Below are 26,647 nucleotides of genomic sequence, written 5' to 3'. Positions count from 1 at the left end.
ATGATAGTGTAGGAAAGTGAGAATTGTCTTGGTATTAGCCATTTCATGAATGAGTGTAAAAGGTTGAAAAGTGTATTATCTGCATACTTATGGCCTTGATGGACAATCTTTCTTTTATGTTGAGGCACCACACTGTCTAAGCTAGGTCCTTTTTGAAATTCTCTCTGATAAGGTTTCCTAGCAGCTGCCTTCAGAATTGATACAGTATATGAGCATGCAAAAGGGAACATGTTTCTGTAGCTGCTCGTATGGTGTGGCTGGTGATCGACTAACCAAACCAGGGGCTAGATAAGCCCTAAAACTTTAAATAGAGTTTCTATGTCTAGTCAGGCAAGGCAGTATGTATGCTTTTGCTCAGACCTATACTGTCTCTAGGAGTTCTTGGAAAAAAAAAAGTTATTTCAATACTGGTGCAGTTCTGCTTTTTTCGGGGGCCATAGATTGCAGTGTATTGTCAGAGTGGTCTTTCGTCAAGAAGAGTTTGCAGAACAAGAACGATATCGACAGTGGAACAGTCAGCACGGTTCCCATCAGAAGCCTGTTTGCTGTAGGCTGTTTTGTTAAGAATGCTACTCAGCAGATTGGAGTTCCTTGGCCAAAGAAGTTTTGAAGAAGGGCTTTTAATTTGCAGGGAGTGCTTTCCAAGTTGACTTTTAATAAGGCGAAATGTGCTGCGTGTTAACAGTCGCTTTTTGGTTCTGACTCTGTAACTTTGTTCACCTTTCAGTTTATCTTCTCTGAAAGGACGGCGATATAATTTCTTTGGTGCCACTAGAAATGGAAAGAGGGCATTAGGAGCAGGCAATCTGGACGCCTTCTTGGGATTTGTTGTGATGTTTGCCCTGCGTTGATGTGAATTGCCTCTTGTAATGAACAGTGCCCATCAGAAGTAAAGCACGGCTTATTTAAATATGCTCTCTATTTTATACACTTCTAAGCCGGAATCTCCAGTTTATCTCCTTGGTCTTTTATTAGATCCCCTTTAGATGAACTGGAAACTACCGAACGGCATTGAGAAATCTTAATTTAAAGCTATTTTTTACTAACATAAGCATTGTTTTCATTCCAACTGTAGTTGCCACTTTCTTGCCTAATTTTCATAGCAGATTTCAAAATGTGTTTTCTTATAGTGGAGCACAGTTTTATTTATTGTGTGTTTAATGAAAAATATTCTGTCAAAAATGTTTATACATCCTTTATAATTCATAAAATGGGTGGAAGGGGGTGAATACTTTTCGCAAGGCACTGTGGGTTATTCTGATTGTATATCATTTGGTGGTGTTTAAAATAAAGTAAAGAAACAGAGGATATTTTTCCAAATTAAACGTTTGTAAATCTAATTTTTTATGTGAGTGAATAGTAGATTCTCACTTTTTTTAAACACATTTCATCCTAAAACCTGAATGCCTCTCTTCAGAAAATACAATTTCGTTAAGGACTTTATATATTAAGAGAGAACTGGAAAATACAGTAGGAATTGATTTTGATGAAAATGAAAATGCCCAGTTTTGCCTTTCACAAGCTTTCTCAAGCGAATAACCTCTGTAAGTCTGTAACATCAGCAAAGCCTACTGGATTGTGAGTTTTTTTTTTTTAATGCTGCTCAAAATGAATTTGCCTGCGACACTGGTGGGGGTGGAGGAGGGGAGTCCCCATAACCTGTACAGCACTTTGAGTGGAGTGTTCAGAAAAGCGCTATATACAGGTAAGGATATTATGAAGATGAAGATGGTGGAACAGGTGAAGGTTTATTCCATGATGAGTTCCAGCTGTGGAGCCTTCTTGGGCTGTGAGCAGAAAGGGAGACCTGCAGTTGATAAAGCACGGGAGAGCAAAATAAGAGGGTATTTGAGAGGAGGCGGGTAACAGGGGAGAAAGAATATCTACAGCTCTGGGAGAACTGGAAGAAAGGTGTGAAGTCAAAACCTGCAAATGAATAGAGAGGTTTAGAAGGCGAGTCTGTCATTAAGAGAAGAAGGAAGGTGTGATCCTAATTTTCAGGATATCTTTGGTTTTGGGATGCTGACGCATAATAAGTAGGTAGCTGATGCATCTACCTACTTATTATTATTATTATTATTATTATTATTAGATTTGCTTGATGCAGTTAGTTATCATGGCTAGGAAGTTGACAGCCGGTTCCATCTCCAAGTGGAGTGTGCTTTCAGCGTGTCCGATGCGTGTGAAACTGCTCTTTCAGAGAAAAAGAAATCTAAGAAGCGTCTCCACGATGAGGACGAGGAAGAGGAAGAGCCCATGGGCAGTGAGTCCCAGGAAGGCGTTCCAGCAGCGGCCGGGAAACAGGTGGACGAGTCCGGGACCAGGACAGACGAATATGGAGCCAAAGACTATCGCTCACAGATGAATTTAAAAACGGACCACCCCTCTCGCCCCATTTGGGTGGTAAGTTTTTAGAAGATTGGATCCGTGCCTTAGACACTCGTCGCGACAGGTGATAGCAATTCGTAACAATTTATTTTATTTGGATTACAAAAAAAGAAGCCGTAAAACAAGACAGTGGTTGCTTTCAGATTTATAGAATTGCCAATTCTTAGTATTTGTTTGTTTCTATTAGAGAGTTTGGTGGAGGAGCAAATTCTCCACTGCTTAACACTCTCATCTGGTCACAGTTTATCAGCCTAACTGTTACACCCTCATTGATCAACTGGCTTATGTCGGCCTACTGTGGAAACCACACAGAGAAGCAGTGTCTATGTGAGATGAGATCCAGCTGGCTCGGGCAGCTATTGAGAATATAGCTCTTTAGATTGCTGGGCTTATGTCTCACTTGGTCTTAGGAAAGCAAGGGTAAAGTGGTAACTCCAAGTAAAAAGGAGATAATCACTAATTTAGTGTTAGCTACTACTCCACAGGACAAGCCAAGGTTGGTGTAGATTGGCTCAGATGGCAGGGCAAAGTGGAAAGAGCCAGTGCAGCAATATACAATACAACACTCGATTAATCCCCCAGGGGGAAATTCACTTGCCAGCTCATACGCTTAAAAGATCATAAAAACACTACACAGACATGACAGTTCCCCTGATGCAATACGTTGACTCAGCTGATCGAACTGCGCAAGTGCACTTTCCCTTCGGCAAGAAAAGTGCAAGTCCAGGGTAAAAAGTCTGAAATTCAGTGCAGGGATTGCAAAAAGGATCTCCTGAAGCTCTCTGTGGTGCGTCAGGGAGCTAAAAGCTGACCCCTGAAGAAGCTTTTTTTGATCCAAACAACTGCATGGAGAGGATGCCACACATTTCCCTGTAAGTGTGGCCGTTCTCAGGATCCTCTTTAGGGCTGTGTCCTACGCAGACCTGCAGGTAAGTAATAGTAGAACCGCAACTCTAAAAACCTACATTAAATTCTATAGTTCTTAATTACTGGACTTAGTTAATTTCTACCATTTCATTTTTTGCCCAAATGCATTGACAGAGCTGAGCAACATCACCAATTCCTTCCATATGAAGAAAGATACAAGATGTTAAGTTTAAGTCCTTTCTGCATGAAGATTAGACTTCCAAGCAACAGGGGTTTATGGCAGGAAAGGGGGTTAACTGATAAGGATTCCAGATGCCAGCTATGAGAGCTAGGGAACCCCCTGGGATTTAATCCCTGACCATTTGGCCAAAAAGATGTAAACTGGTCAAACAGGTGACCTCCGCCCTTTACCATAATAATGAATGACGAATCAGAGCAGCAAGGAAGGACTATATAAACCTAAAGTTTGTACCGGCACTTGGAACAATACTTCCGTTTTGTTGTTTCTTGCGGGGAAACAAGACTTTGGCTTTAAGCTCATCTGTTTAACTTCATCTCGGGATCCAGAACCTTATTCTTTCTGTTACAACACATGTTTTTCAGTCGGAAATCCACCTGGATGTCATTTGCATTTGTGTCTGTTCTTTTCAGCTTTGTGGTTTGATCATGTTGACAGGTTTGAATTTTTTCTGCCTATTCGTCGACGTTGTAAGGTGCATAAAGTGTTATGTGCTGCTTCGCTTGAAAGGGATAGGGGGAAAAAAAAAGCTGAATTAGTTGGATGACTTTGTATATCTCTTCACAGGCTCCAGATGGACATATCTTCCTGGAGGCTTTCTCTCCAGTGTACAAGTATGCCCAGGACTTTCTGGTGGCTATTGCTGAGCCAGTGTGCCGGCCCACTCACGTTCATGAGTACAAGCTGACCGCCTACTCTCTGTACGCTGCCGTGAGTGTGGGCCTGCAGACGACAGACATCATTGAGTACCTGCAGAAGCTCAGCAAGACCTCGGTCCCTGATGGCATCATTCAGTTCATCAAGGTGAGAGGGAAATGGCCCCACTCCGATGTCCTCTTTCAGTTGGCAGGGAAGGGACCATCTCTGATTTGAAGATGAGTCACGCAGGTTCTTGAAGTTCTAACACGGATGTGTGGTTAGACAAGAACAACCTAAATGTATACCGTGTCCTAAAGATAAATGTTAAGGGGAGATTATTGCAATTCAGTGTTGCACATGGATATTATAAGTTGTTGGTCAGATAAAGGAAACATCATAATTGCAATAGAAATACAAAGTGGCCCTATGTAGTATAATAATAATAGCTTACACTTATATAGCGCTTTTCTGGACACTCCACTCAAAGCGCTTTACAGGTAATGGGGACTCCCCTCCACCACCACCAATGTGCAGCCCTACCTGGATGATGCGACAGCAGCCATAGTGTGTCAGAACGCTCACCACACATCAGCTATCAGTGGGGAGGAGAGCAGAGTAATGAAGCCAATTCATAGATGGGGAGTATTAGGAAGTCATGATTGGTAAGGGCCAATGGGAAATTTGGCCAGGACACCAGGGTTACACCCCTACTCTTTTCGAGAAACACCCTGGGATTTTTAATGACCACAGAGAGTCAGGACCTCAGTTTTACGTCTCATCTGAAGGACGGCACCTGTTTACAGTATAGTGTCCCCATCACTATACTGGGGCATTAGGACCCACATGGACCACAGGGTGAGCGCCCCTGCTGGCCCCACTAACACCTCTTCCAACAGCAACCTTAGTTTGTCCCAGGAGGTCTCCCATCCAGGTACTGACAAGGCTCACACCTGCTTGGCTTCAGTGGGCTCCCAGTTGTGAGTTGCAGGGTGATATGGCTGCTGGCTGTAGTATGTAGACCCTACTAAATTTTCTTACTAAGGCCAACTTTCCTACAGGATTATTTGCTACAGAGGGAAAGCTTAAGAAAACCACAGAAGTGTAGAATCTCGTATGTAATGAAAAACAAAGTGCAGCTGTTGTCTAGGAGATTACATTTAATTTTCGTGGCTATCATACATTAACTAAAGTTTGACTTTCCTGCTATGCTTTTGCAAGTTTTTTACGTTCTTGAGTTGAACTTTGAACAATGGAAGGTGTGTCCCTGATTGCAGCATTACTGTTCTTTCCTTAGTTTTGTCACTGCTGTGAGACGTGAGTTTGCACTTTCAGATCACAGGTAAATTATTTATTCTTCAAAATTGGATGGCAAAAAAGTGGAAAAGTGATTTTAAAGAAACAGCAGCAGCAGCACACATCTGTTTGATATATTGAACTGAAGAATATTTTGGTAACATATGGTACATTTTTCTGTCTTCCTCCTAGCTCTGCACAGTGAGCTATGGCAAAGTCAAACTGGTGCTGAAACACAACAGGTATGTACTGTGATGCTAGACAGGTTATAAATTCAACGTTTTTTTTTCTCCAAAAATATGTCTGTGATTAAGCCATTTGAAAATGGATCATTCAGAAACTTAAAAAATGTTGGTCTTAGTTATTCGTGCTGAATAGTCACACATGAATGAAGATGACTGTGGAAAACAGATAAATAGAAAAGTTATGTGGTAAGTTAATAAATTGAGCATTTATTCATACGATTACAGGTGAATAGGGTAGAAAAAAGTCCTATAAATGCTTTCTGACGCTAACTACATTCACAAAGCAAAAAGTTTAGTCTATAAAGAAGTCTGTTTAATTATTTCACTTGTGATCTGATAGATGTACTGCATATATGGTTTCAACATGACAGTTGTGAAGTTATGTGCAGTCTGTGCTGATTGCCAGTACCATTTCAAAACCAGGGAGCTCTTGGTTAATGGAGTTACTGTTATTACACATCTTCTTGGAATAAGAACCAAATACTCTCATAATAATATCCAGTATTTAAAGTTACTATAGTTACATTTATTTTATGTCTTTTTGGTAGGGCTGGGCGATATGGCCAAAAACATTCTCACTATAAAAATTTTCATATCAGTCAATATCGATAATTATCACGATAAATGTCAGATCATTATTTCTTTCAAGTTTAAAGGCAGATTTTTTCTCCTGAGTGAAAGTTGAAGAAACCAGACAGTTAATTGGTAAATGAAACAACTCTTTATTTTAAGAACACAACAAACACTTGCCAAACAGCAGAAACATTAAACAAATCTGAGGTAGAGAGTATTCAAGTCTTTTTTATGTCAAACTATGCATGAGTAAAATTTACAAAATAAATATCTTAATAGAAAAATTAAATACTGCAGTGTGATAAAACACACATAGAAGATGGCTCAGACAGACTGCAAAGTTTAAAGTGCTCTGTTTTATGTCTGATCGTAAAAACCCAAAATATCTCCAAATTACCGAAGTTGAATAACCTTTTCTGTTGAGGATGTCATCGTCCTTTGAGCTGGTCGTTGGCAGCACAACATTTGCTTCAGTGTCGCTCATTTCTCCACTCTAACTACAGTCCTGTCAGCCACCACCGTGTGGGTAAACAACACCACGTTAGCTGCCCAGTCTGCAACACGCACGCGCACTCGCGCAGTATTTTGTGCGCATGCGCATATCATGCGCAAAGCATAAACATATATATCGAACATTTATCAAACTTTTGTTAAAATTATAACGAGGAAAATTATATCTCGATAATTATCGTTATCGAATTATCGCCCAGCACTACTTTTTGGGGAAAAAAAAGAATAAAGTGCAAGCTTTAACAAGATGCACACAATTAAAATGCTCAGTAAAAACCCATTTCGAAATAGATTAGGTTATGCAAATTGTCTTTCATTTTGATTTAACAAGGAAATAAACTATATGTAATGTTTATACTTCAATGAAAGGAATTTCATGTTTTTCGGCATTAAAAATTAAAAAGCGAATGTTTTTCAGTTTTCTTCAGGCAGTCCTGCAAAATGCGAACATATCATCAGTGCCACTGAAATGAGCGTTGTACTGATTTGGTTTTCAGATATATGAAGCATTGCTTCTGAAGAGTTAGGTCACTCAGCCCCTTACAACAGCGCAAATGATGGAAACTCTTTTCATTTGCTTGTGCTGCATGCTGGTTTGAGTCCGCTGCCAAAAAAAAAGCCCCGCAGTATTTGTGTTGCTTTGGCTTCTGCGATTCGTTTTTTGGAGAGTGACATCACTTAGCCCCCTCATGAACCAGCTTCATGGTTAAATTGGAGTGAAGAAAGGTTCTTACAGACCCCAAACTGTGGCAGCAAAATGAGTATTACATTGCTGATCATTACAATGCAAATGTGGCATTAAGTTCTGCCAGTGTACACAAAACATTGTTGTCACAAAACAGTTCTATCCGGGCCCTATGCAGACGACACAATCCGGAGTAGTGGGGAAACACAGGGGAAAAGTCATGCAGGAGACGGGGCGTGTCCTTGGTGCGCTGGTGTACGGGGAAGGTGTGGCCTGAGACAAACAATCCAGGAAGAGTCCAAAGAGATATCCAAAAACAAGAACAAGCATGAGTCCATGGCCAGGCGATCCATCCGAGTCAAGAGTTTGAAAACAGGAACCGGGTCGGAACCGGGTCGGAACCGGCAGGGGGAACGGGAACAGGAACAAGAAAGGAAAGTTAAAAGCATAACGGAGCCAGACGCATCAGGACCCGGGCTCACATGAACCAGGAGTCAATGTAGAGCCCCAGTTATCGCCTGCGTCTGGCTTTTAAGGGGGAACTGAAACTGGGCTGGAATAAGGAACAGGTGCGGGGAATGAGGCAGAACGAGGAAGGGCTGGAGCGCCCTTAAGAGGAGGGGTTTGCAATCGGGACAATTGTAACAAAATATTGTAGACTTCAGAACAGAATTCATTCTGCTGCTGCCATCATCTCATCTGTTTCATCATTTATAAAGACGGGTGAGCTGGTTCCAGAGGTGACCAAGGTTTTTTACCATGCTTTTGGCAGTAAAAAGGTGGGGAGTTGTAGTTGCTCTAAAGAACAGCACCACATCTGTGAAGCAAAGCAGGTTCAGTAATTCCACAAAGCATTTGGCTAGTGTTTGGTTAGGTCAGTGGATCATGAACATCATGCGTCTGTTGTCCCAAAGGGATACAAAGTTTTGGTCTCGGAAATTATGGTGAAGTTAGTTATAATAACCTAAAGATAATATTATGGGGAAGTGTACACCTGTAAATGTATCACATTTCCCCATAGTGGTAAATATGGGTCTTAGTAGCCTGGTTACATTTTGCACAGAGAGCCAACCCAACCTGTGATTTTAAGATGATCCATTGGACATACAGCTCCAATAAATAAAATCGATTTTTAAATATTCTGGTGATGTTCAAAATAACTGCCTTTTTGTTTTTGCACTCTAAAAAAATATCTTCATCTTTGCAGCTCAGAGGTTGGTTTAAACAGCATAAACCGGCAGAAACGAATGAGATCAGTGTGGTTCGCCTGCCTAAATGTGGAGGGTCTGAGTTAAAAAAAAAAAAATCTTAATACGTCAAAAACCAAAGTAGCACAGATGCTGGTTCGAGCAGCACTGACACAATAGATGTTTGTTTGAAGGAATGTTTTTATCAGCTGTTACAAATTTTAGCCGGCTGCATAACCTGTTGTGGACCAGACAAATTAGAGGCTTCACACGTATTAAATACCATGCACACAGTACTTCCATTTCTCCAGTGGCTTTCTGGAGTGAGTAGATAGTGCAGGCAGTCTGTTCTGAGAATAAGTCCAGCCTGTCAGTGGTATATGCTGACCTAACACTGCAGAGAATGAGAAGGGGTGGTAAATACTGGCCTTTTCTTTAAAAAAATAGCACATATGCAAAAATGACTGTGGTCCTTAGAGTGAAAAGAAGAACAATCTGTATCTGACATCAAGCCATGAAAGTTTCGTTCTTGTAGTGTGTGAAAACCAAAAACTGTTTGAAAAGGCAGGTTTTTGTTTTCTGTAGTTCTGGGTTTCCCGTTGAGAATTATGCTGATTGAGACTGCAGAATTCAGGGAGCGAGGGGGAAGCTGAAATGATGTCATTTTCCCCAGTCTCTTGAATGTTCGGAAAGGTGAAGTCTCCCATGATATGGGAGAAGAGAACAGTTTCTCATGTTTTGTAACCTATTATGAGTTGTAGTCTGCATCATAAAATCCCTGTGGATCTCATTGAACATGCCGATCAGCGTCCGAGACTGGATTTGTTGCTGCCATGAATACCACAGTCCAGAAAAAGAGAAAAACATCTCCTTCAGTGCAATGCTTCATCTGCGTAAGATCCAGTAGCACAGTGATCAGGTTGTGCTGTAGTCTTCCAACACCGCAGTCCAGTAAGGACAAAAAAAACTGATTTAAAAAAAAAAGACTTAAATACATAATTGGCTTTGAGAAACAAAAGCTCTTCTCTTGTTACTTTTTCTTCCATCACTTTGCTCGCATCACATTATCCCCAAATTTCCTCCAGCCTGTCACCTCCCCTACACCGTACAAACCTGATTAGCCATCTCAGTATAACTCTCTTTCCGAAAATGTCCTCACGTGTGTTTACACACACATGATATTTATTTGGGGCTGTGTTCTTTTTTTTAAATATATAACAGAAAATCAGTTCCGTTTTCATTTTTTACAAGCTGCTTTTTTAAATGATTAAAGAAGTCATCATTACAAGATAACTGCAATCCCAGTTCTCGGACTAGTTATTAAAGCACAGAGGGGTGGTTTGCATTTCTGAAACCCTATGTTTCTGTTCATCAGTGGAAAATATCTGCCCATGCACACATATGTACAGAGTGAAAGAGATATTCAGTAGACAAGAAACTGTGTCTCTTTACACACAGAACAAGCAAAAGTTAATTCACTGTCTGCTCGTGGAGACGATGATAGCTCTTACACCTGAGTAATGACTGACAGTCTATCAGATGAAGCATGCGTTTCTACTTTGTCTCAGTACTTAAAGAGATTATACTTACAATATTTGGGCTGAGGTTAAAACAAGTACTTAAGTCTCTACATATCAATTTTCTTGAACTCTTCCTACAGCCTCTTTTGATAAATACAGTATAAATATATATATCCATCCATTCTCAATTACAACTCAGTTCAATACAGGGTCATAGTGCACCAGAGCCTGACCCATTGGAAAGTAGGCACAAGCTGGGATACAGTCTGTATAGGATGGCACCCTATTACATGGTACACAGCCTCTCATCTGGAGGACAATTTAGAGATGCAATATAGACAGCATGTCTATGGACTTTGGAAGGAAACCAGATAACACAGAACATCCATGGCACTACAAGAATAGCATGCAAACTCCACACAGAAGTCTCTCAAGCCATTGACGGTATAGGAGAACTTTACAATTTCAAATTAAGCACAAAATCGCAAACTTAGTGAAAATACAGTACGTTGACATGTTGCAAACCGCTAGTCTGGCCACGAGTGAGAGCGATAGTTCCCATGGATTGCATGAAACGCAATGTGGAACGGCCCTTCCTGCTCACTAGTCACTGTAATGACTAATGTCATGTATAAGTACAGGTTGTGCAGCAGATATTTAACCACAGAAATGTTCTAAGGTCATCTGCATGCAGAATTGACAAGTAAAATGATCATTTATCAGCAAATCGTCTCCTTCCAAAACATTTTAACCCAGTATTTCTGTTGGATTAAGAGATGTTTTCACAGTACAATTGTGATACAACGTATTTTGCAATTACCTTACAATGTAATACAATAAGGCAACATCATGTGGCAGTGACACGGATGTTTTGTTTCCTTGTTTTGGACCACAGAACATCGTGATGTGTATACCTGGAAATTTGGCTTATTTTGTCAAGTAAATTGAAGGTTTTAGATGTTTATGCGTACATTTTACTTTCATTCTGGTTTGAAATGTATTCATCAGTACTGATTCTTTCTAACCCAGAAATATAAAAATAACGTTGCCGGTCCTCTTTAAATTTGTAACTCGCCAGCTAAGAGCAAATAATTGCAGATCTTATGTTCGTGCTTTTCCATAACACACTAGTCCCTCTATCCAGGAAATCAGCTTATTTTTTTCCTGACGTGTTCTGCTTTGGTTTAGGAGCTTAAAAGTGTAAATGATGTCTTTAGAGATTATAGGCCACAACATTAAAGCTTACACATTCTGGTAATTTCTAAAGATCAGTATTAATCTTGAATGGTAATTCGTGCCTAGAAAGACTTAAATACTTTTTGCTTTCAAGTAAATAAGCCTTATATTTAATGTATAAATCATTTTTTGGTCATTTCAAATAAGTAGTTGTAAAGAGATTCAATTTGATTAATATACATTTTCTATTTCACAATGCTTGTCAACTGTTGAAACTAGTTGTCAAAGTGAGTAGGGTAGCAGTCCTATAGAGCTTTTTAAATCACCTTACCTTATCAGTGAAGATCAGCACCGAATTGGATGACATACGCCGGCACCAAAACAAGCACATCATGTGCTAAAGCGAGACGTTTCTTCACCTGTTGAATTAAGGGAGAACCTTAGGCCAGATTATGCAAGAGCAGTGTGGATTTTGGAATCATACCACTTCTGCCGGTGAACCCTGCTGTCAGACCCTTACTGACCAAGCTTGCAGGACCTCTGTTTAATGCCCAAAAAAACTGCACCTCCTACACAGGGAGCATTGTTGTTTGGTAACAGAGGAAAGAGCACCACATAGTGGGCCGCCAAAACACTACTTAGAGTAGGAGCCTGGTTTTCATGGGAGGTATTCCGTTCTAGAACTGACCAGTCCCAACCTTGCTCTGTTGAGATTAGGCGAAAAGGGGGCAAAAGTTGCTGTCAGGAGCAATTGTGGCTGCGTTTTTCATTTCTGAATGGGTCCGTGTTGAACACAGGTACTTTGTAGAAAGCGCTTTCCCCGAGGTCATACAGAAGCTACTCCAGGATGAAGTGATCCGGGAGTGCAGGCTGAGGACGGCCGAGGGCGAAGACCCGGCACTCATCACTGAGGTGATCTCCAGCAAATCTGCGGTACGTGCTGTCCTCGTCGGTTACACTCCCATGAAAAAATAACACTTACTGTAACGGGTCGTCTGTTTGCCTGCGCTACTGCTCTATCCATCTTGTACCAGCAGTTGTTGTTTGAGATGATGGTGTGTTTGTTAGCAGTGGCTTCATTTTCTGTTTTGCAGATCTCAAAGTCTGCTCAGGATAACGGGGCTCCATCCACCTCCCAAGGTCCAGAGCAGAGTCGCACTGGCCCTGAGGTCCCCGAGGACATATTCAGCTACTATGAGCAGATGGACAAAGAGGAGGAAGAAGAGGAGGAGACGCAGACCGTGTCCTTTGAGATCAGGCAGGTAAAGTCAAGCGCTCTCTCCTAAAGAGTTTGTTCTGGGAACTACAGTTTCCAGCCTTTCAGAATGTTCCTCAAACTATCGTTTTACCACGCTGGGGATTCCTCGTTTTTTTCCTGTCTGGGCTCTGGTCTCTGGTCTCAACCCCCTTTCAGTGATATCTCTTAATGAGCCTTTTCAGTCCCATGTTTGTGTGTTGTTATTAGTAATATTAAATCAACTGAATTAAAGGACAATAATATTCTTCTAATTTCGTCTTGATTACGATGAACTTTGTAAGATTATGTTTAATAATGAGAAAAGTTTTTACTGGGATACAGTATTTGTTTTTGATGGTTGACGGGTCCTATATTGGTGTTTTTATTTGCTTGAAATTGTGCCATTGTCTGAGCTCACGTTTCTGTTACACATTATACCAATTACTCTGGGGTTTACTTAGTGCAAAACACCAAACAAATCCAACATATTAACTGCAGTTCAATATATATTATGCATTGTGTAATGGTGTGATCTAAAACATCTTGTGGCTAAAGTCCTGCCAATCACAGAAAACCTGTGCCTTCAGCATAGTATTCCACCTCACAAAAGGTGCTTAACTTTAGTAATAATAATTTCATTTGTATTTGCCTTGTGATGCATTGGGTGCAGGTTGTACTGACCCTGTTGCTTGCTGAGATAGACTCAGGCTCCCCCATGACCCTGTTTTGGATAAAGTGGTTAACAAAAAAGGATGGATGTATTTTTATTCCTCTTTTTAACCCGTTTGAAAGTTGGTAGCTAATTCGTACAAGGATCTCATCCGCTGTGTCGGGAAGGAATCCAGGACATCAGCTTCAACATGGCTGGGTAGCTTGTTCCGTCCACCCACAGCCCTTTGGTCTTTGAGTATCAAATACATCTGTAATAATCTGTCACGTACCAATTGAAGCTAGCTGTACAGTATTTTCCCATCTAGGATCTAAAACCTAGATATGTTTAATGAATGTGAAATATCACCTATGCTGTGCTGTTTTCAATTCACACTCCAGTATGAGGAATGTGTGCATGATTTTCTTTTTTAGTTTTACCGTGCATGTAGTGTCATACAAAGCTTACAATAAAGGTCAGATATGTAATAATTCTTTACACCTGCTTAGCGCTTTTCTGGATACTCCACTCAAAGCACTTTACAGGTAATGGAGACTCATCACCAGTACCACTATAGCGTAGCCCCCACATGGATGTTGCGATGGCAGCCATAGTGCACCAGTACACTCACCACACATCAGCTATCAGAGGGGAGGAGAACAGAGTGATGAAGCCAATTCATAGATGGAGATTATTAAGAGCCCATGATCGGTAAAGGCAAGGAGGGAATTGGGTCAGGACGCCAGGGTGACACCCCTATAGTTTTCGAGAAACGCCCTGGGATTTATAATGACCACAGGGAGTAAGAACCTCGGTTTTATATCTTTTTTTACAGTAAGGGGTCCCCATCACTATACTGGGGCATTAGGACCCACACAGACTGCAGAGAGAGCAGCAACCTTGAGCTTCAGTTAGCTGCTGGCTAAATATAAGTTTTATTTTAACTTTTGCTAAATGATTACTCATTTAGGTTTGCTTTAACATGAGCACATGCCACGTTATTCAGGAAATCCACAGCCGGTCTTGTTATTTACTGTTGTTTGTGTCATAACTAATATACCATAACCAGCAGAACTGCATGATCGTGTGTGCAGAAATACAGAGCCATGAGGTTTGCATTCATGAGTCGGAGCTAAGGTCATGCCATCACACATTCACAGAACTGTGTAAGGAATAAGGCATAAAAATAATGTAGAAAATAATGAACCCCAAGCAATTAAGTGAGCAGGACAAGTTGCAGCTGAGTTATTGCGCTAAAAACGAATTAAGGGTTTCATTTATAGTGACTTTTATTGATGTTTCTCCATTGTCTCGTCCATATTTTTTTGGCTGCAACAAAAGAAACTTGGAAATAATATGCAATGAAATTAATTTTATGAATGCAAAATTGTATTTTCTTTTGCATACCAGGATACTGGTGTATTAAGATGTTTTAAACTTATTTATTAGGATGATTTGTGGGAATATTATTTTTAGTGATGAATCATATCCTGTAAAGGAATACTGTACACCTAAAAAGCATTATCTTTGGGGAAAAATACAACTCTTAATATTAATTGAGAACCTAATATAAGGCATTTAATCTTTTGTGTTCTAACAACTACTAACCAATCATTAAGTTTGTTTGTTATCACCTTCGTCATTGTCGTCTAAACCATGTTGTTTTTGCTGATTAATATTTACCATAGATGATGCAGCCATATTACGGCAGTACAAAATTTGCATGCGCATCTTCAACTAGTCAGAATAAAAAAATAGTTTATTTTCTTTTAGTTTCTTTGCATCTGGAGCTTATGTCTGACCCCACTCACCCGAATCATAACTTGTTTGTTCCGCTACCATCTGGCAGAAGGTTCCGGTCACTCCAGTCGCACACAACTAGACTCTAGACACACAACTAGACTAGACAAAATAGCTTCTTCCCCAGAGCCGTCAAGTTGGTGACGCCCCCACTCCCTCCCATCATATTATGATCTCTCCTAACGTCTTCCTATACCCACAAGGACTGTACTACACCACTACACACACATGTAAGCCGAAATTGTACTGTCCCTTCGATAGCTCAGTAAAACTGTATCAGTCGTAATATTTATTAATCACCATACTATTTTTGCACCATTCCAAGAATTACCTTGCATTGTTTTTGTCCTGTTTAATTTTCTCTGCGGAATTTTGCACAGTTTTGATTACTTGATTACATGTTATTTATGTTATGTTATTACACTGTTATTGTTCTTGTGTTACTGTCTATTATCTTCTGTCCTATTTTCCTATTTATATACTGCACCTGAGTGACTAATGAGAAACACTATGCACTATTTCATACTATTTCAAACACTATTTCATTATACTATGCACCTGTGTAAGTATAATGACAATAAAGTTGAATTGAATTGAATTTAAGGGATGCGTAGCTGATGAATGCTTCCACTAGGTGGCTCTCTAAGCATCTATTTAAACAACTCTGGAAATACTAACTAAGCCATGAACTTGACAAACTGACATCTCACAGGGCTAGCACAGTGCTGTCTTTGTTACAAACTAATCTTTTAACTCCAAGATGTAAATTAAGACGTTTAAAGAACATTTCCCATTGTAAAAAAAAAAAGCCATCCAAAACCCCAGTTGTAATTTCTTATACAAGTTATTTTTTCCCTCTAATTCCATAATCAGCTGTAAAATTACAGGTTAACAAGAAAGGGTTCCACAACTTTTGGTAAGGCTTTTTTTAATGTTGCTGCGGAATGGCTTCATAATCCCTTCATAACTGCTTCACAAGACGTTATAATCACATACATAATGCTTCACAGAAACGTGTGCGTAAGAGGTCATGCCATTTGTTTTAGCATCACAAGCTAAACGTTACAAGCATTATTAAAGAATATGATGCAGTTTGCAAATGTCCCTGTAAAGCATTATGTATGTGATTATAACATCTTGTGAATCAGTTATGAAGGGATTATGCAGCAATATTCAAATAAAACCTTCCCAACTTGCTTTACTTAATATGCAGAGTCCAGTCTGCATCACGACTGGTGCCTTATAACTAGCATGGCATATACTGCGAAACCTAACAGGATTATATTTTACAAATAACACATCAGAGACTGAGTGGTATCTTTGTTATAAGAATTGCCAGTTATTTTTCTATTAATTTGGCCTCCACAATTCAGATTAAGGGACATAAATAAAATTGACTAATAAGGGGTGTGCATTGCAGTGTGGGAAGGCTGAAATCAGCAATGTGACTGTGATAGGCCAGACTTTCCTCAGGTGGATCATGAGGCCTGAGCACATGGACAAACTCCAATGGAAGAAAAAATACAAATGCTATTTATTTCAAGCCAGGTTCTTCCATACACCAAAGAAAGCACCTATACTAGTAACCCAACACCAGCTACCACTGTGAAGTCTTTTATGTGCTCCATCTAGACTGAAAGACACCCATGTGAGAATGTGACTCTCACCTTTCACCAAGTATTGAATTAATTAACCAATTCACACCTTGTGAATCTATGTGTACTTGACTGAGGCCTGAACAACCTCTAGTGGCAGGTCAGCAGGAGTAATATATTTGTTTCAGCTAACCTGCCACAGTACTGAGCTGTCATAAGCTTGTTTAGAAATCCAGACTGCCTTGCAGCTTAGAAAAATTGGCCCCCTTCAACGGTTTTTGCCGCGTATTAGCCAAGAGACAGAAAAAAAGCAGTTCATATTAAAACTGTGGCCATTACTCCTTATAATATACCGTTGACGCTGGTGAATGGCGTTTTGGTTGCAGGAGATGATCGAGGAGCTCCAGAAGCGCTGTATCCAGTTGGAGTATCCCCTCCTGGCAGAGTACGACTTCCGAAACGACACCGTCAACCCCGACATCAACATCGATCTCAAGCCCACGGCTGTGCTGCGGCCCTACCAGGAGAAGAGCCTGAGAAAAATGTTTGGGAACGGTCGTGCCCGCTCAGGGGTGATCGTCCTCCCTTGTGGTGAGTCCTGCTCTCTTGACGAGCAAGTGGCAGCTCCCAAAATGTCATTTGTTCCCCCCCACCCAACTGGTTTGCTGGCTCGATAACATTAAAAAAGGGTTTGGCTATACTAGCACGCAGAAGTATGCAGCCGCATCAGGCGGTGTGCCATTTCGTGAAACTGCAAACTGGCGTGCACACTTGGGTTTTAAACCTAAAATTTTACCCAAAGCAGGAATGCTCAAATTGAAGACGTCTGAGGGTTGAGAAGATAATGGCGAATGTTGGCAAAAAAATAAAAAATGTAATATGTTGATTGCATTTGTACTCAAACCCATGAACTCAGTATTTGGTGGAGCTGCCATTGATAGCAGTTTTAAGCCATTTTGGATAAGTACCAACTTTGCACATTGGTGTGGCGCAATGTTTGCTCATTCTTGGCGGATTTGCTCAAAATTTTTGGGGGGATCACTTACAGACAGAAGTTCTTAATTCTTTCAGTTCTTTCTAGGCTACTCAAGGACATTTGCCTTTTCTCAAGCCACCCCAGTGTAGCTTTGGCCTTGTGCTTTGGGTCACTCTCCTGCCAAATAGTGAATATTCATCCCAGATTTATGTCTTTAGCACGCTAAAGCAGATTTTCCTCTTAGATTTGCCTGCCCATCTACAGTATAGTATGTTCCCAGCCCCTGCCGATGAGAAGCCGAATTATAAGGCAATGCTGTATTTGTGTCAAATGTCACACTGTGCATTTACACTAGAACGTTCCAATTTTGGTTTACCTGACCACCAACATTTTGCTACATGTTTGCGCTCAGGTCCTTTGCTGCAAGCCCAATGCCAGATTTGGGAAGTTTCTTTTTTCAGTTCTGTCAAAAATATTCTGGTCACTCCACAAAGCCAGCCTGTGTCACATTTTCTCCCATCTTAGCCATCGAACAATGGAGCTTTCAAAGTTGTCACTGGTCTTACAGAGACGTTCCTAACTAGTATCTTCCTTGCCTGGTTGCTCAGTTTGGATAGACAGCCTGATGTCCAAATCCCTCCACTTCCTTGGTGATTGACTTGAACTTGCCTAAAGAGATATTAAGGGTCTTCAAAATGCTTTCATAGTGCTTTTCCTGATCTATGCCTTTATGCAACTGCAATCCTGAGATCCTTGAATGATCCCTGGTCTTCATGGTTGAATGTTTGCACTACCTGATCAAGGAAACTCACTAAGATGGGAGGTTTTATTCTGAAATCATGTGAACCATATAATTGTGCACAACGTCCATTCAATTCACTTGTGCGGCTCATTAAGGTTAATATTGTGCCCCTAAATTGTTTGCCATGGCAAAGGGTTTGAAACTTAATCCAATCATGACCTTTCTGTTTTCATTAATAATATCTTTCTTTCTTTTTTAATTTTGCTTTGTGTAGATTAGGTTATGTGCATAAGAAATATGAGCTTCTGCTTGAAAATGTCATGGAGCTGCTTTAAAATGACCGCAAGCTTTAACAAAAGAAAATGTGAAAACTGTGCAAGGGTCTGAGCTGTGTTATGGAGAAATATAATTAATCGTGTAACGGTAAGACTTGATAAATGTCTGCTGGGAGACCTCCTGGGAAAAACTAAGGTTGCTGCTGGAAGAGGTGTTAGTGGGGACGGGTAGGAGACGCTCACCCTGCGGTCTGTGTGGGTCCTAATGCCCCAGTATAGTGATAGGAAAACTATACTGTAAACAGGCGCCGTCCTTCGGATGAGATGTAAAGCTGAAGTCCTGACTCTCTGTGGTCATTTAAAATCCCAGGGCGTTTCTCGAAAAGAGTAGGGGTGTAACCCCGATGTCCTGGCCAAATTTCCCATTGGCCCTTACCAATCATGTCCTCCTAATAATCCCCATCTATGAATTGGCTTCATTACTCTGCTCTCCTCCCCACTGATAGCTGATGTGTGGTGAGTGTTCTGGCGCACTATGGCTGCTGTCGCATCATCCAGGTGGGGCTGCACATTGGTGGTGGTGGAGGGGAGTCCCTATTACCTGTAAAGTGCTTTGAGTGGAGTGTCCAGAAAAGTTTAAGCAATTAATATTATTATTATTATTATTATTATTATTATTATTATTATAATTAAAGGCCCTGATGAACAGAGGACTCACCATTTTAAAGGGGTGGCTGATTAGATCTTAAAGGACAGGGGAACAAAAAGTTATAACTAAAGAACCGAGAGTTATGCAAGATGATTAACACTGGAGCTTTATTGCTGTTTGCCTGGACAGTCTTACATCTGTGCATCTAAGCACCGCTGACAGCGTGCTTCCTGCGTCATTGATTTGGGGTTATTGCCATAACCATTGGATCAAACCATCACTTGTCCATTGCTCTGTACTGTGTTTTGTATCTAAAGTGAGTTTGTCATTTCATTTGAGTTGTTTGTTATCCGAGATGATTGGGTTAGTTCAGTTGACATGGAATGTCTTGCTTTTGCCAGGCCAGCTAGTGGTGTTGTTCTTTGGACTGCTGCCAGCTTTTTGGACTTTAACTGAGACCACTGAAATGATTATGCTTGGCCGTTAATCGGATTAAAGCCTACGTGAGCAAAGGTTCAAACGTTTTTAGAGCTGTGGAAGAAAAGCTGTCCCAAGTTTATCAACTGGATGAAGTTATGTGTTAAAAACGGCGCGATTAATTTGATCCTTGATTCAACTGTAGTTCTGTTCCCGAGGATGAGAGGCACTGATCTGAGTCAGTAGTGTGTATGCAGCTGAAATTTAACAATTGGTAATTGTTTGCATTTCTATTGAGAGAATTTCACATTTACAAGGACACACAGCACATTCTACACTGATATCCTGTACCTAATTGTGGGTGCACTTATTCTGTGCCATCACTACACTAGTAAAGGAAGTGGAGAAGTTGCTTCTGCAGTTGAATTAAGGGGGAGCTAATTAAGGAGGCCAGATTTTACAAACCTACATTCCACCCTTTCTTTTCTAATCAATGCTATAAGATCTTTAATGTCTTTAAGTGCTAAAAGCCTTCGTTTAATGCGTCATGGAAGGAGTCAGTCCTGGTTGCCATAGTGGGTCGCTGGTTTGGAAATTCTGGTTACTCACAGCAACGTCCTTAGAAGACTCAGTGGTCAGTACCGAGATGCTTCTGAGATCAGACGATGTCAGGCTACAAGGTTTTACCATTGCCGGATGAATAGAGCAGTTTTTGTTACACGCACTTGAGGTCTGACTAAGGTCACACCAGGGAGTACAGCTCCAGTTCCCAGTCCCGGTCCTGGTGACCCAGACGCCAGTTGGTCAGCATTCTGTCCCACCGTCATTAGGTAATCAAATCCTTAATGGGTCTAAGAAGTTGCTCCATTGGAATAATCGTTTTGTTTCTAGTCACACATTTGGGATTTTATTTCACTTTACAAAATACAATGGTTAAAGTTCCAGCATGTTTAAGAGCCGGGAACAAACAGTTCATATTAATCTTTTTATTATTAAGTCTGATTATGTAACCGAGGGGCTCGGCTGGAACAGAAATCAAGAGGTGTGTGTGGGTCACCAGAACCTGGATTGGGGAAACACTGGAGCACAGGGAGATACTGTGCAAATCGAGGGGCGGCTTGATGTCAACAGCAGGGGTGGGGTTACTGGTCAGATTCCCCTTGGTGCTTGAAACTGTCCTGCTTTTTGACTGGTTCCAGGGGCAGGCAAGTCCCTGGTGGGGGTGACGGCGGCTTGCACGGTGAGGAAGCGCTGCCTGGTCCTGGGCAACTCCTCCGTGTCGGTGGAGCAGTGGAAGGCCCAGTTCAAGATGTGGTCCACCATCGATGACAGCCAGATCTGTCGCTTCACCTCGGACGCCAAGGACAAGCCCATCGGCTGCTCCGTGGCAATCAGCACCTACTCCATGCTGGGGCACACCACCAAACGCTCCTGGGAGGCCGAGCGGGTCATGGAATGGATGAGGAGCCAGGAGTGGGGGCTTATCATTCTGGACGAGGTGCACACCATACCAGGTAGCCTTCCGCTCTTTCTAAACAAACTCGTGTTTCCCCTCCGCGCCCGATGTGACGAGCCAGCATCAGAAGTGAAAACAAATACAAGAACGACTTTTCCGTCTTTCTGACTGAGCGCTCTGACCATCCTGCCTTGAAGAAAAGCTTTGCTGGTTTTCTGCCACTGCCTTTAAACAGATAACAGAAGCGTCTCCTTCACTTCACAACAGTTGGTTGATCCACGCACTGGTGCTGAAGAAAATCATTTTAGAAATCGAGGATCTCCCGGTGCTTTTATTAAATAGCCTGGTTTCGGTTTTGTCGGCATTTACCAGAATCCGCAATTAGCTGAATGCATTTATGACAGATATCAGAAACGGAAAAGCAGGAACACCTGAGTATAAAATGCCATCTACGTTGAAATGACCATGATGGTTCTTTATTAATGGAAATGTTATTAATGTACACTAGAACCCCATATGGAGTTCCATGGGAATAGTTATTAACTGCAATAGATAGTGACAAAGGTACCGGATTTTACATAATCAATCTCGGTCTTGAGACCACTATATACACTGCCCTTCATAACATACAGGGCACGATTTCTCACATGTACACTTCCATTGTGAAGTGAAGAACACACTTCTGTACTCTGTTTAAGGCAACATCTGAAAACCAGACAAGCTTTACTTCATGACAGGATTGTCAGATCATCAGTCAGAAAGACTGAAAAGTTGTTCTCGGATTTGTTTTCAGTTCCGATACTGGCTTGTCACATTGGGTGCGAAGTGAAACACCTATCCCGCTTTTTTAAGTCCCAAGTCTTAAGCTTGTGTAATGGGATATTTAGGGCGGTGCTTTGGCTCTGTGGCTAAGGATCTGCGCCTGTGGCTAGGAGGTTGCCGGTTCAAATCCCGTGGCTGGCAGAGGAATCCTACTCCGTTGGGCCCCTGAGCAAGGCCTTTAACCTCAACTTTTCCAGGGGCGCTGTATAAATGGCTGACCCTGCGCCCTGTCTGTCTCATGGAGATCAAGTTGGGGAATGTGAAAAAGACAATTTCCTACTACTAAAAATTGTATATGATCTTATCTTATCATCAAATTTCTAGGTAAAAGTATAAATATGACAAAAGTACAATGTGAAATAGGATCTCTGCAAGAATGTTTTTAATGTAAAGTGTGCGATTGTGTTTTAAATTCTATAGTACTTTTTATTGAAATGAAAGCAGGGCTGTTACACAACGGAAGGAAATATTAAAGGTGAATGCGCAGTTAAAATGAGTGGGTTGAGGGCTAGAACAATATAAATTATGTTACACATAATGGCTCTCCGTGCCCTCTGAAAACAAATGAATTTCGAAATGAATCTAAATCTTAATTACTTGTTCCTTTCCACCCATTTTAGAAATTCCCCCCCTTTGCGTTATATGCTAAGTTGAAAAGGCACACAATCACTTTCCTCCTGTAAATCATCTCGACTCCATTTCTTCTTTCGCCAGCCAGAATGTTCAGACGGGTGCTGACGATTGTACAGGCTCACTGCAAGCTGGGGCTCACTGCCACCTTGGTCAGAGAGGACGATAAGATTGTTGACCTTAACTTCCTCATTGGGCCCAAGCTGTACGAGGCCAACTGGATGGAGCTGCAGAATAACGGTTACATTGCCAAGGTTCAGTGTGCAGAGGTGAGGCTTTTTACATATTGGGGGGGTTCACTTTGTAGAATTGCTTGTACACATTATGTAGCGGAGCTAGCTCGGATATGGTGACGTCATCGCCTTCACTGCGCGTAGCAGGGACCTCAGCTGCCTGGGCCGGGGGAGGTCTCCTTTAGCTCATGCGGCTGGTTCCCTGTTGCGTTACGCCAGAGACCCGGGTTCGCGCCCCAGGCGTTGCGGGACGAAACGGGTGGCGGAGGGCACAAGCCCGCGTGGAACCGCGGCGGTCACCATTACACAGCGTAAACAGTGTTTTATATGAAAGTGTGATTAGGTTTTAGCATGAAAGTGCTGATCGAGACAACATGAGAGTACAGAAAACTGCAGCTGTTTAGAAATTGAGTTTGTTGTTGACCAAAGAAGTACAGTGTAAGTGTACATGTGAGAGATGATGCTCTGTATATTATAGCAGCAGCCATATCACTCTGCAACTCACAACTGGCAACCCACTGAAGCTCAGCAGGTGTGTGCCTGGTCAGTACCTGGATGGGAGAGACCTCCTGGGAAAGCTAAGGTTGCTCCTGGAAGAGGTGTTAGTGGGGCCAGCAGGGGGCGCTCACCATGTTGTCCATGTGGGTCCTAATGCCCCAGTATAGTGACGGGGACACCATACTGTAAACAGGCGCCGTCCTTCGGATGAGACGTAAAACCAATGTCCTGACTCTCTGTGGTCATTAAAAATCCCAGCGCGTTTCTCTATAAGAGTAGGGGTGTAACCCTGGCGTCCAGGCCAACTTTCCCATTGGCCCTTACCAATCATGGTCTCCTAATAATCCCAATCTCTGAATTGGCTACATTACTCTGCTCTCCTCCCCACTGATAGCTGGTGTGAGGTGAGTGTTCTGGCACACTATGGCTGCCGTCGCATCATCCAGGTGGGGCTGCACATTGGTGGTGGTGGAGGGGAGTCCCCATTACCTGTAAAGCGCTTTGAATGGAGTGTCCAGAAAAGCGCTATATAAGTGTAAGCAATTATTATTATTATGAAGGACAGCTGAAGACATATTGACACACTTGATAAAAATGAACAAAAAAGACAACTAAAATAAACAGCTCGGATTATGAGCTATGTTTTATATCTCCAGAAATGGGAAAAGCACAGGCTTTTATTCTAATACCAACCATTGTTTCAAAACAAATGTTCTTAAGTAATACTATTTTTTTTTCTCAAAAACATAGGTGTCAAAATTATTGACTCCCCTGTTTCTAATACTTGGTACAGCCTCCTCTGGCGTTGATAAAAGCACAAAGCCTTTTTGTACAACATTTAATAAGTTGGAGAACACATTGTGAGGGATCATGGACCATTTCTCAAGGCAGAAAACAGATTCAAGTCTGGGATAACTCAAGTTCATGCATAAAGGTGACTGCTTGATCACGGCCAGTCACAAATGGGGGGAAATATTCAGGCATTTCAGCAAAACCCCAGCCGTATTGATCCAGTGGCCAGGCAGATGCACGATGGTAGACAGCAGGCTAGACCTTGGACAGAGTTCTGTCTTACATAGGGCATTCTGTAATTCAGGCAAAAGGTCTCAGGCTTAAGCAACAGTAGTGGCAGTCACAGGGTGCTTTTGTCAGCAACCCAGGTTGGTTCAATGGAGAGAAGTGAAGTTAGGAGAGCCGTGCAGTGCTTTTTAACCATACGGCTGGTGATTAGCTGAGAGGTGACCAGATGGAGTGGGTCTCCATGCCCTACAGGTCCCTGATTGGTTGGCCATCTTTTGGCTGATTGACCACCACCTGCGACTTCTAGATGTTCCTTCTTGCTCTTTGCTAGACGTCCAGGCTCCAGGAGTGGGCATCCATCATGGATAGCTCAGACCCCAGAGAGAGGCCTCATTTAAATCCACAGCAGAACTTCTCTGGGCTTTACTAACAGGCATTATTGTTAATGAATGCATTATTGCTACAAGTCTGAAGTAAGAAAAAGAGAGACTCGGTTCCATGTCTTAATTCACAAGCTGGAACCTGCTAAATGGAAGAATAACAAAGACATTGTGATGAAAGTGATAAACTACTTTATGAGTGAAGTGCTCAAATTGGCAATTAACCTTCACGTCGGCCGCCGTCCTGCTTCCTTTATCAGATATTGTGTCCCGTGCATTTCCATCCTACACATCAGCGCCTCGAGTGCATCGCTGGCAAATGGGTTTTTACACGTTCTGTCGCCAGGTGTGGTGCCCCATGTCTCCGGAGTTTTACCGCGAGTACGTGGCAATCAAGACTAAGAAGCGCATCCTGCTGTACACCATGAACCCCAACAAGTTCCGCGCCTGCCAGTTCCTCATCCGCTTCCACGAGCGCCGCAACGACAAGATCATCGTCTTCGCCGACAACGTTTTCGCTCTCAAAGAGTACGCCATCCGCCTGAACAAGTAGGTATCGCCGAATCACAGTGGTGTTTACGGACCCTTTTCTTTTTTTTTTTTATTGTATAATGTTAGCGTGCCCAGAGGGGTTGGGCAGCCAGTTGACCTTGGACCCCTAGAGGGTCTTTTCTGTTCTGTATTCGCAACATGTATGGTCACTTGCATTGTTAAGTGCCTTGTTGGCAACCTTGTTGTGAAAGGCGCTATATAAAAATAAATTGAATTGAAAGGCTACACGCCCCTTACTGAAGATAACGCATTCTGTGGCCTAAAAGCCTGAAATCAAGACGCATTCACTCAGAACTGATCTTACACATTGTAACTCAATCTCGAAGTGGAAAGAAACGTCCTGGAAAGTAATTACAAGTGAAAACCTAGAAAAGTGGGTTGGATAGGTGGACACACTTCTGATTTCGTTCTTGGTGGAAGCACCTCTGGCTTGTATTAGAGCCGTAATTGTGTTTGGATAGGACAGATGCCCACACAGCACACTTTTATTTGGCAATGTTAGGCCATTCCTCCTTACAGAACCGTTTGTATTCAGTCAAACTGCGAGGGGACCGTTCATTTTCAATTGGATTGAGGTCAGTCCTCCGACAAAAATCCACCTTTTTGTGGTTTCTTGATTTCAGGCTATAAGGCTATAAAATGTGCTGCTTTGGAATGGGTTTGTAGACTTTCAATGCACACTGTGAAAAACGCCATTCTGCAGCTGCCTCCTTCTTATGGGGCAGTGTTTAGAAGGAATTGTGAATTCATAATTAGCAAGCATTCATACTGTCATTACAACTGTAGTGGCTTAAAGGATGCAGACATCATGATTAAATCTCATTTGAACGGTATGCCATCAGAGATATTTCAGAAGTGTACAGGGAAAAATATGACATGGTTCATATCAGTATGGAAGAGTCGATTGAATATAGATCTTTATAATTGCATTTTGAAGTTAAGAATGATGAAAAAAGCCTTCTCTCTACTACTATGTTTTTTTCTGAGCCTACAAATATCTATGTTTTTCAATGCATTCACTTAAAAATAATGGTTGTCTTTAACCGTGTTATTTTTTTTCATCTTTAATTTTAAAATTTTTATTACGCTGATAGTGGTATTAGTGTTCAAAATGTATTTTTTTTATACATAATAATTTTGAAGTTATTGTTTTAGACATGTTTTACAAGATTTTCTTCTTATTTTCATAGATGTATAACATAGCACAAATAAGTTTGTTGTGCCAGTGAATTGTCATTTTACTTTTGGTTTTAGGTTTTTTAAACACTGTGAGCCTAGTTAGTAATACCTGGAACCAAGTTAATGTTCATTACTGGACATGTTCATTACTGGACAAGATCAGAGATATATATGGAGAAGTAATGTGTTTCAGCACAGTTGTTATCAATGCTTTGT

The 26,647-nt window shown here is 41.5% G+C and overlaps 1 protein-coding gene across 2 annotated transcripts in view; it reads left to right on the top strand.

Annotated features, from left to right (window-relative positions):
* ercc3 (excision repair cross-complementation group 3) overlaps positions 1 to 26,647 on the top strand; it is a 39,821-nt gene that overhangs the window by 5,030 nt on the left and 8,144 nt on the right. Inside the window, exons 1-10 of one of the 2 annotated variants that reach the window (XM_088606835.1) lie at positions 483 to 1,705; positions 2,201 to 2,403; positions 4,061 to 4,297; positions 5,618 to 5,667; positions 12,119 to 12,254; positions 12,416 to 12,583; positions 16,989 to 17,193; positions 20,861 to 21,175; positions 22,654 to 22,838; positions 25,047 to 25,249. In XM_088606835.1, the coding sequence (XP_088462961.1) occupies positions 1,597 to 1,705; positions 2,201 to 2,403; positions 4,061 to 4,297; positions 5,618 to 5,667; positions 12,119 to 12,254; positions 12,416 to 12,583; positions 16,989 to 17,193; positions 20,861 to 21,175; positions 22,654 to 22,838; positions 25,047 to 25,249 (1,811 nt within the window). In that variant the 5' untranslated portion in view covers positions 483 to 1,596. Of the gene's footprint in view, positions 1 to 482; positions 1,706 to 2,200; positions 2,404 to 4,060; positions 4,298 to 5,617; positions 5,668 to 12,118; positions 12,255 to 12,415; positions 12,584 to 16,988; positions 17,194 to 20,860; positions 21,176 to 22,653; positions 22,839 to 25,046; positions 25,250 to 26,647 lie in introns of those variants that run through there. The other variant, XM_088606836.1, reaches the window with a different exon arrangement.

Source organism: Lepisosteus platostomus, chromosome 14, assembly GCF_059453375.1.
Source record: "Lepisosteus platostomus isolate fLepPlt1 chromosome 14, fLepPlt1.hap1, whole genome shotgun sequence".
Taxonomy (NCBI): Eukaryota; Metazoa; Chordata; class Actinopteri; order Semionotiformes; family Lepisosteidae; genus Lepisosteus; species Lepisosteus platostomus.
The sequence above is the reverse complement of the archived record's forward strand: the minus strand, read 5'-3'. Positions and strand labels throughout refer to the sequence as shown.